The following is a 10,271-nucleotide window of genomic DNA, read 5'->3' as shown; positions in this document are numbered from 1 at the left end:
CAACCTGTTACCTTTTTGTCAGGGATGTAAACGTTCCGCCCAGCCCCGCCAAGCACGGCGCTGCGATTGGACCGTTTCGCTGGCTTGGGCGGGGCTATTGATATTGTCTAGGTTTGTAATTGGTGAAACCTCCATGCCAATCATTCCTTGTTTCTGTACCATTTTTTTCACCTTTTTTGCTGAAAAATGGAACTTGTATTTTTTTTTTTTCCAAATAATGACCCGCGTAACCTAGATAAACAAGACTCTTCAAGGACTACTGATTGATGCAGGTGCCTCAAAACGTTTATTTCTCCTCTTGACCAGTAGATGGCGCAGCCGTACACCAGCTGGTTCTCAAGGGTGGCAGTTTGCTAGATAGCGTGTGTGAAAAACACACCTATATATTTAGACTATGTCTGTTCAGAAGATGGTCGCTTAGGTTTAAGTTGCTATTTTTAAAAAAATTATAATTCATAGTTTCTTTCTTTCTTTTTATACTAAGTTAGTATTAATAGTATCGATACCAACGCTGGTATTTGTATCAGATTGATATTAGTGCAAAGGACTGACACATTTTGATTTGTTTCTATCCTGTAAGTTCAGTGTGTAGCCCACGAAATTTTGTTAAACACTTTTTCTTAAATGTTTGTTAAAATATTTTTTCAACTTACACTGGGCTGTAGCACTTTGCTATCATAGCAACAAGATTGTAGATGGCATCGGTTGGTGTCTTCCAACCAAAATTGTGATTTTTTTTCCTTCCCACTATCACCAAGTGCTTGCTCATAAGGGGTCATGTGATTCTTGGGATTTTTCTTACTAATACTGTTGAGTCTTTATATAAATATAAATCACATTGAGTTAATTATTGTTGAGAATTGACACTATATAACAAAATTAAATTGAAAATTGAGAGCTTGAAAAGAAGGCAACAAGACTTCTTTAGATTTATGAGCATGTTTCGCCTCTCATCGAAAGGGCAGAACTGAAGAAGCCTCGTGCACGAGAGGGGAAACATCTTCATGAACCTAATGAAGTCCAGTCTACTATGACCTGGATAACTGAGAACCTACAGACATATTTAAACTTCACTTTTCCATTTTAAGCACAATTTTTGACATTGTAATAGGTTACCCGTGTAACTTTCCATTTAAGAAATCATGGGAACATCCCTGAGTGTAAAAAACATATAAATAAATATAACTTTTATGTCCTTTGTTATCTTTTTCTGTTGCAATGTTATGTGTGTAGAGCTGAGTTGAACACAGTTACTAAAGAATAATAATAATAAAAAAAGGTTTTAGAGGTTGGGTTCTGGAAATAAAAAGTTTTCATGAGATTTACAATCTTCCTTGTTGAGTAAAACTGCCACTCCGCCCTGTGCGCGCAGCTCCTCCCCAGAAACCAGCGACATCCCCCAGTCTGCTCACTCCAACTTTCCTCTCCTTTCACTCCTCTCATCACTTCGCCTGGTCGACAGACTGGACGCACCATCTCACGCTCCGGGAATGGGATCTTTACTGGGTTCAAAGAAAAACTTCCAATTCTTTCGAGTTTATGCTCTGCAAAAGTTACTTTTCAAATTGCAGGGATAGTTGTTACTGCAGGTGCAGGGTGACAGCAACACAGAGCAGCTGGCTAATGATCTCCAAGACGCACCAGAAGTTGTGAGAGAGTCGCAGGAGCTAGGAATCAGCATAGAATCATAAAGTGGGCTCTGCTTAAAGTGATTAGTCAGATACCCTTGCATACCAAAGTTACTTCAGTCGAAGTGTGAACAAAGTGAGTGTGCGTAAAGTTGGAGCTGTTGAGAACGGCTAAAAGTAACTTTTAGGGGGAGGCTAATGCAAGGAGGTGGGGGAAAATCCAGTAACTTTTAGTAAGGTTTAAAATCAGTAAGAAGTGTCATCAACTTAACAACCATGGCAAAATGGTTCAGAGATTTCCCCATCAACCTGAAGAACGGAAATGAAAGAGTGCGCTCAGCCTCCGAATCTGGTCCACAAACTCGACCCAAACCTTCATTTTCACGAGACAGTTTGAAAGGAAATCAGCGCAGAGATGGGGGAGTGGGGGGTTTGTTGGCAGGGAGAAATAGAAAGAATTCGGCTACAGAACTGGGTCGTAACAATGCTGGTTCTGGTGGAACAGTCTGGGACAGTCTCACGGCTGGAAAAGGTCGCAAGAACGCCAAGAGCGACACCGGGTCATCGGATGAGAACCGCCAGGTCAGGACCTCTAGTGTGGCTCAAGCGTACATCAGCAGGATGATCAAAGTGGACAAACAAGAAAAGACCCCCAAACTCAATGGGATGTGTCAACAGAAGCTACCCGAGAACGAGAAAGGACGATCTGACATTAAAACAACGGTGAGTAACTTATAGAAATTATATAACATGCACATATAACATGTCTTCATATTTCAGCAGCTATTTATTTATGAATTAGTTAATGAAAACATCATTATAGTACAGGGCTTAAGGTCAGTGCTTTCCTTTGTGTTTTCCGTCCATGTCTCAGATCATAACACTGTATTCAGTTTCCATCGTTGTCAAAAGAATACAATACAGTTTCACTTCATTGTTTCAGATCACACAGGCAAACACAATGCGCTGACCTCCTTGCACAAGTATTTCCGCTTGTCCCTCCATTACTTGTCACTCAGTCATGGACACCACACACATACACACACGCACACACACACACACACTGCTTGTCTCTGTGACTTTTGAATAGGTAGCAGGCCGGCATTGTGCTTTTCCCTTTTCAACAGCTGATTATCCTGGAGGACTATGCAGATCCTTTTGATGCGGAGAAAACCAAGGAGCAGAGAGAAGCCGAGAGAGCAGGAGTGAATGATGGGTACATGGAGCCTTATGACGCCCAGGTCATCATCACAGGTGAGGTCAGGGTCACATGATCTCGTATCTCAGCAGCCAAATTTTTATTATGAAGGTGCTTCTTGGCTTTCCAGAGATTTGGACTGTTTTCTCAGCAGTTGAGCAAATGTGAACGACATATTTTTGTGAATTTCGCAGAAGAATTCAGTCGTGAACTTAGGCCTACAGCACATCTTTAAACAGAATGGCAGAGTCGCTTACAGAAACACAACAATAACACTAGCAATGTCCGTTCCTACACCTTCACCTTGTATTTTTTTCTTTTATTTGACCATCTTTTGTTTTTCTGAGAACTTAATTCCACTTTTTTAACATTTTGCCTCACTTTGTATATCATGCTTGATAAGCCAAATGTATTCTGAGCACATAAAGGAACACTAATTATACATCTTATTTAAGTTTCTCAGCACTTAGACCACATCACATTCTTGTTAACTTATCATTTTAAAGGGACTGAGAGCCGAGCTAGATCCTCAGTCTCTCTACTGACTTCCCTCCCCGCTGGCGGTGGCTATAGTAACAGTGTTGTGCAGGGACAATGGGTGCAGCTTCCTCTTCCAGCTTCCTGTCTCCTGCCTCTGTTTCCTTTGCCCCATTCTCTCGATAGGACATTGGCCCTAATGCCCTCCTGCCTCCCCTTCCACACATACACAAACACACAGAGACAGACACCAGCTACTCTATGGTCCCCTGCATGTGACAAGAATCGAAAGCCCCCCTCTCACCCCTCCCTAAAAACCTACAGGTTTCCCCCCCGGTCTCACCCAATCACTTCCCAACAGTCAGGAAGCGGTCCGGTTAGTCAGCCAATCAACGGCTGTGTTGACCTTTTCTTCCTGTAAATCCATTGTTTGGTCACACAATAGTGTAGACACACAGGCTACCTGCCGGGCACCAAATGAAAAAAAGAAAAAGGAACATAACAATTAAAATTCCCCGAAAATGTTAAAAAAAGACAATATTCAAACAATACTTGATTTATTTAAAAGAAACGAGCAAATGAAGGACACAACAGTGGAGTCTATATATGTAATCGGCACAATGTTGCTTTATAGACTGTGTGATGTAAACTCCTAATTTGTGCACTTGAGTGAAAGCTGGTAATAAACTAAGGACATTTCTAAACTTCAGTTTTGTTGTTTATTTTGTCCAAAATATCTGATTTGGACTATAGTGGTTATGTTTGAAATGGCACGTAAATTATTTCAGTAAAAGTACATTTGTAATTTTTTTTCTACTGTAATTTAGTTGTTTTTCTGTGCCTTTAGCTGATCAAATCTTATATACAGTTAGCTAATCACATATCCATTCTGCTGCAGAGGTTCGTAGACGGGGCTCCAAAGACCTCCTGAAAGTGTGTGTCCTGTTGGATCGAGGCCAGAGCGAGGGGAAGGCAGAAGAGGGAATGCCTGCACCCCCAAACATCTATGACATACCCTACGAAGGAGGACTGGAAGGCGACAGTGAGGGCGTGTGGATCCCTGTCACACGACCGGAGTCTGATGTCCGTCCAGCTGGAGAGTACGAGCTGCCGTGGGAGTGGAGAAAGGAGGACATTGTTAGAGCACTGTCAGGTAGAGAAAAGGAGGGAGGGATCACGGGAAGGGTGGGGGTTTAGTGTTTAGGGTGTGGAGGAATAACGTGGATTTTGTTTGTACAGCACACACATAACAGCAATTTTGTGTTTACTTTATTGAGGAAACAAAACAATCCTTCTGAATTAATTTCCAGAGATATGTTTACTTTGGTATCACTGGCATGCTTTGATAGAACTTTTTATGAAAGGTTGATATTGTCTCTCCTGCTTCTTTTAGCTCAGTTTGAAGCGGTGGATTGTTCTCTCAGTAAAGAGAACAATTCGACCCCTGGTCGCCAGCAGCAGCAGCAGCAGCAACAGCAACAGCAGCAGCAGCAGCAGCAGCAGCAGCAGCAGCAGCAGCAGACCCTGAGGCAGAGGAACTGGAGCCATAAAACACTTGTCTCCTCTTCTCTTTCATCTTCCTCCTCCTCTTCCTTTCCATCTTCTCCTATTCTTAAACTCGCCCCTCTTACACAGCCATCTTCCTCCTTTCCCACCCTCAAGCTCTCACCCTCGTCCAGCCCTACCAAACTTTCCCCTCCATCTCCTACCTCTCCCATTCCCCCACTGGATGGGGAGGCGAACAAAATGGACCCCAGCGTGCCCCTGGAGAAGCAGAGGTAAGGAAGGGGGGAAAAGGCATATTTGTGTCCATAAGTAAGGACTGAAACAAGTAAAGTTTTGAGTAACAAATGACAAATACGATGACCGCAAGCCACCAGATTTATTACATGGCGGTGTTGTCATGTTCAAAAATAGTACGTGCATTAACAGAGACATTTAAGACAGGTTTTCGAAACACAAAATATACTAAAAAGAATTACATTGAATAAAAAGTCAAATAAACAAATCTGCAGTACTTTAAAAAGATTACATAACTGTATAAAATTTATTAGACCTTCATCTCCAGAAGGAAATTCCCTGTAAAATATACATATACAGTGATATAGATAACTTATTTGTCAGCTAGCATGGTGTTATGTGAATATGTTCAGGGTTTAAATCCAACCTGTTAAGCCTAAAATATTCCCCAGGGAAGAGTCTTTTCTTTTTATGTATCATTTCTTTAAAAGACCTGTGACCTACCTCTCACCTCTGCATGCTGAAATCAAATTTAGCACCCACTACAACATCCCTGAACAGATTTAGTGGTTGAAAGGGATTAAACAAATGAGACGACAGGTTAAGAAATCTGCTCACCTTTATCTCAGATCTGTGCATTGTAGGTCTTAATTTAAATTAATCACATTTCCCAAAGCATCATCAGGGTAAAGTGCACCTCATATTTGCTTGCTCTGTAGCTCCACGCTGCATTTTTAAATTTATTTATGATAAGCCTACAATTTTTAGAAGAGCCCTCCCTTCCCACCTCCATCTACCCAACTGTTTGCCTGAAAATCAGTTTGACTTTGTAAAGGTTAAAAGAAATCAAGGAAATTTCCATCATGAAGAGCCGCAAAGCCAGATACAGTACAGTATAAATACAGGGATACATAATATATTACACATGGAAGTGAAGATAATTCTTAGTGAAACTAAGCTTTTGATACCAGACGGGTAAGTCAGCAACAAACCTCCCGATGAGACGCTGAGCATAAATGTTGGATGAGAGGTGCAACCTTAAGGTGAGACAGAGAAGTCTCACTGTAACTCTAAACTTTCCTTCCCCGTAATATTAAAGCATGGCGTTTCTTTTTTGATGGGACTTAGCATTTGTTCTTCTCATGTTGTGGTTGAATGTCAGTGTGTTTTGGCTCCTGGCATCCTGTTTATGTATGGTTCCTGCCCGTGGCCACTGTCAACACCACCTTGTGTCCTAATAGGCCTTTCTGGACACCCTACAGAGTCCCATACACGTTCATTTTATTTACCTTGGCGTCTCCAGTTTACCTTTGACTTTGTTGACTCATTCCTTCTGCAGTACATACCTGTCAGTCTAATTTGCACTGACTGTAATTTATTGTCAGCGAGTTTTTTTTCCTCCTGTCAATCTGTCTCTTTTTTCCTCTTTCAGTGATATCATGAACTTGGCATCTCTTAACTCCATATGTCACAATGCTATATGTCACTGATCTGTTGTGTTTCTCTCCGCACCCTGATCCCCGCTATCTCCCTCCTCCATCGCCTCAATGCCAAGCTGGTACCATGGCAGTGTGAGTCGGCAGCAGGCTGAGGCTCAGCTGCAGCGCTGCAGGGAAGCCAGCTTCTTGGTGAGAGACAGCGAATCAGGAACCAGCAAATACTCTATTGCTCTGAAGTGAGTGCACGCTGTCATACAGCATTGTCATGAATGCGCATAGATTTCATAATCAAATCCGTCTTTCTGATTTCCTTCCTTTGATTGTACGCAAAAAATTGTAAAAATTGACACAGCACATTTATCCTCTGCTGTCACATGTATTTTACAGCTTAAAATTGTATGCTCTCATTTGCCATTAAATACATTTAGGCGTTGTTTCTCACTGACATTTTACCCAGGTCCGATTAAGCCAGATTTTAGCTTTTTTTTTGAGGCGCTGCTGAGGAGCTACAATAGCTGCCATTGTAGTGGAAACCTCTAAGGTGTTAATGCATGAGAATGTGTGTCATTTGTAGAGTAGACGCTTCCAACAAGCGTGCCAGGAACAGGTTCTCCAGGATAAAGACTGAAATCCTGTGGTGCCATTGTGTGTGGGAGTGTGTGCGTGCGTGTGCTCATGTGCCTCGCCTCAGTGCACATTTGTTGTACGCTGCTCATTCATTTGAGAGTCCACATCATTAACCCCATTTAAACATCCACTGAACTCAGAGAATGCACAGCCTCGTTTGGAGAGAGATAATATTTCCATTTTTTTTCATCTCCTCCGGTTGTGTCATCTGTGTGCAGGACTGTCTCTTCGGAGAAAACTGATGATAAATACACATTTTAAAATGCATCTTTCTCTCTGTCTCGTTCCACTAGGACCAGCCAAAGCTGCGTGCACATCATTGTGGCCCAGACTAAGAGCAGTAAGGGCTTGTGCTACACGCTGGATCAAAGCAGCTGCGTTTTCTCCAATATCCCTGAGCTGGTCTACCACTACTGCACACACAGACTGCCTTTCACTGGAGCAGAGCACATGACCCTGCAGCATCCTGTGCCCAGGCCACACTGAAGATACACAAAGAAAGACACACTCAGACACAAACACACATACTCGCACACATGCGCAGACATTTAGACACAACTCTGCACAGGCACGTACATAAATATGTTGATATATGTGCACACACACACTCAAAGACATGGCTTTGGATTCTCTTTTCCGCCCTTATAGTTTATAGTTTTTATCACCAACATGCGCTACCTAGTGGTCGAAATCAGACACTACAAGTAAAGACCTGAATATTTTACCATTTAAACCAACAAGGCTTTGATTCCTGAAATCACCACCTGAAATGATATGTGTATCTATAAATGAAATTTCAGGTGGACTCCCCTTTGCCTTCAAATCAGCCTTAATTCTTCATGGCATAGATTCAACAAGGTGCCTGTAACATTCCTCAGAGATTTTGGTCCATACTGACTTGATTGCAGTACAGAGTTGCAACAGAGTTGTCATTTCTAGTGATTTGAACAATGCTCAGTTAGTACTACGTGGGCCAAAGCGTGCCCTTAAATACCATTACACCAACACCACCAGCCTCAACTGTTGATATAAGGCAGGATAGATGCATTCTTTATCCCACTGTTTTGCTATTTTCTGACACTACCATCAGAAATTGAGACTAATCAGACCAGGCAACATTATTCAACCTGTTGTCCAGTTGTGGTGAGCCTCTGCAAACTGTAGCTTCAGGTTCCTGTTGTTAGCTGACAGGAACACTAGGACCAGCCCATCAAGCACCAATATTTGAGCCACAACCAAAGTCACCTTCTTAAGTCACCTATTTCTCCGATTCTGATGCTCAGTTTGAACTTCAGCAGCTTGTGTTGACTATGTGTACAAGCCTAAATGCATTTGGCCGGTGCTACGCAATTGGATGATTAGATACATTAACAAGCAGTTGGACGGGTGTGCCTAATAAAATGGCCGACTCTTGTTAGTCTCTCAGTGTGGTCGATACACCCAATTGGAATACATTCACTCATCCATCTGACATGTCAATCAGCCTATTGATCTATTCTTAAAACTGGGCACATTTGCCGACCACTCCTAATGTCAAGAGAAAGAGCTTTATTGATTGGATGATTAGACCTGGTGTAGCGAGAGGAGTCTTATCACATTAAAGTGCCCTGTCAGCAAAAATGGTTTTAGTATGTATAAGTGTTCTCTACTGCAAATATGTGAATATCAGCCTTTATTTACCTTCCTTCACAATCAATTAAATACTGTATGAAGCCTTTATGACTTAAAATCTGTCTTCCTTTGCTGTGAATGATCTGCACCTGTGCATAAACACTACATGTATGGAGCGATTGTTGGCTATCCACTGTTTTTTTTTCATCCCTGTTGCAATGTTGTGATCTGTATATTAATGCTGTAAAACATTAATTCGGTAAATAAAGTACAATTCATTTTGAGTGAAGAAAAACAGTGTTATTCATAGACACAGAGATTGCCAGGAGCAAAAAGTCAAAGGAGGGGGGGTTCAAGGAAAAAGGCAATATGACAGAGATGAGAAGCTAACCAGAGTAAATCTGCTGGCTGTTCTTCTGTAGCTAGAAAACCCATTGACCTGAGTTTGAAATCAAAACAACACACACACGCATGCATGCATGCACATATTTGTCATAAACAAATTACTGACAAACATGAGCACACATACACCCAGAATGCATCTAGTGCACACATAAATAGCATTTACTCACACAACCCCAAAGGTGCCATATTTAAATCCTTGCCAACACACGCGAAGCTACTCACAAAACAGGAAAAAGCTTTACCCTCGCAGTGACGCATGGAAGCGTGTGTTTGTGCTAAGATATGTCTTACCAGCAAACACCAGTGTGCTGAGTTGTATGAGCATCTCTTACAGAATGTGTGTGCATGACTGCATGTGCAAGCATGAGCGTGTGCACCCATGTGTACACACAGTTCCGCTCTGTCACTGTGTGTGCGTATTTGCGTCTGTGTGTGAGAGAGACATTTTTCTGTTCAGGGATTACCATGTTGCCATGGTGATTAGTTAGAGTGAGGTAGTGCTGTCCCTACAGGGAATGATGAGAGGGAGGAGAGAGGAAGAGGGAGGAGAGACAGGCTGCAATATATATAAGAAAGCTATGAATAATTGTAGCCATAGTAGCATCAAAGGTCCCCCACAGAACAGACTGCCTGGTTTGTGAATGGAAAGCTGCAACATGTAACGTCGCAGAAGTTAAAAACTAATTAACTCCATTTACTGCTAGCTCATAAATAAAATTTATTGATTGTGTGACGCCTCCTTAACTGGCCAAAGTCTGTGGTCTGGTCTAAAACAAAACATCTAGCACTCGCTGATACTTCAGCAACTCAGATGCTCAGTTTTGCACAGGCTTTATTTAACCTAGACATTCCGGTTCAAGGGCTGTCCCTAATCTTGGCTATCCTGCTACCCAGTGTGTCACACATGGCAATGTTACACAACAGACAGCCCTAACTATTTTGCCCTTCCTGCCATCCATGTGATCTGTCGTGGTTAGTCCTGTATGTCCTCTTAATTAAATCACAGAGCGGGTCAAAATATACAAGAGGCCTGGGGTGCTGGATGCAGGATTCTGGGGAGTCTGTTTTGGGGAAAGTTGTTTCTGGTATTCATCCAGCTTAACATCTTAGATGCTTGTTTGCCTTTTGTTGGCCTTTAATATCATT

General features: G+C 42.1%; 1 protein-coding gene across 1 annotated transcript; it reads left to right on the top strand.

Moving 5' to 3' along the window:
• The first annotated feature begins 1,462 nt into the window (after positions 1-1,462).
• Positions 1,463-8,976, top strand: she (Src homology 2 domain containing E). Its single transcript, XM_085365639.1, has 6 exons — positions 1,463-2,351; positions 2,756-2,882; positions 4,202-4,456; positions 4,697-5,081; positions 6,599-6,718; positions 7,403-8,976. Exons 1-6 carry the CDS (start codon positions 1,905-1,907, stop codon positions 7,593-7,595), a joined length of 1,527 nt encoding a protein of 508 aa, XP_085221765.1. The 5' UTR covers positions 1,463-1,904; the 3' UTR covers positions 7,596-8,976.
• The last annotated feature ends 1,295 nt before the right edge of the window (positions 8,977-10,271 follow it).

This window comes from Diplotaxodon limnothrissa, linkage group LG11 (assembly GCF_057381915.1).
Source record: "Diplotaxodon limnothrissa isolate DT_005_m linkage group LG11, D_limnothrissa_male_GT1.1, whole genome shotgun sequence".
Taxonomy (NCBI): domain Eukaryota; kingdom Metazoa; phylum Chordata; class Actinopteri; order Cichliformes; family Cichlidae; genus Diplotaxodon; species Diplotaxodon limnothrissa.
The sequence above is the reverse complement of the archived record's forward strand: the minus strand, read 5'-3'. Positions and strand labels throughout refer to the sequence as shown.

What these genes read in the sequence shown, in the direction of transcription:
- she (XM_085365639.1), top strand. Translation starts at nt 1,905, where the DNA reads ATGGCAAAATGGTTCAGAGATTTCCCCATCAACCTGAAGAACGGAAAT. An exon ending in GATCTGACATTAAAACAACG is followed by an intron (nt 2,352 to 2,755) that starts GTGAGTAACTTA and finishes CCTTTTCAACAG; the next exon opens with CTGATTATCCTGGAGGACTA. An exon ending in AAATACTCTATTGCTCTGAA is followed by an intron (nt 6,719 to 7,402) that starts GTGAGTGCACGC and finishes TCGTTCCACTAG; the next exon opens with GACCAGCCAAAGCTGCGTGC.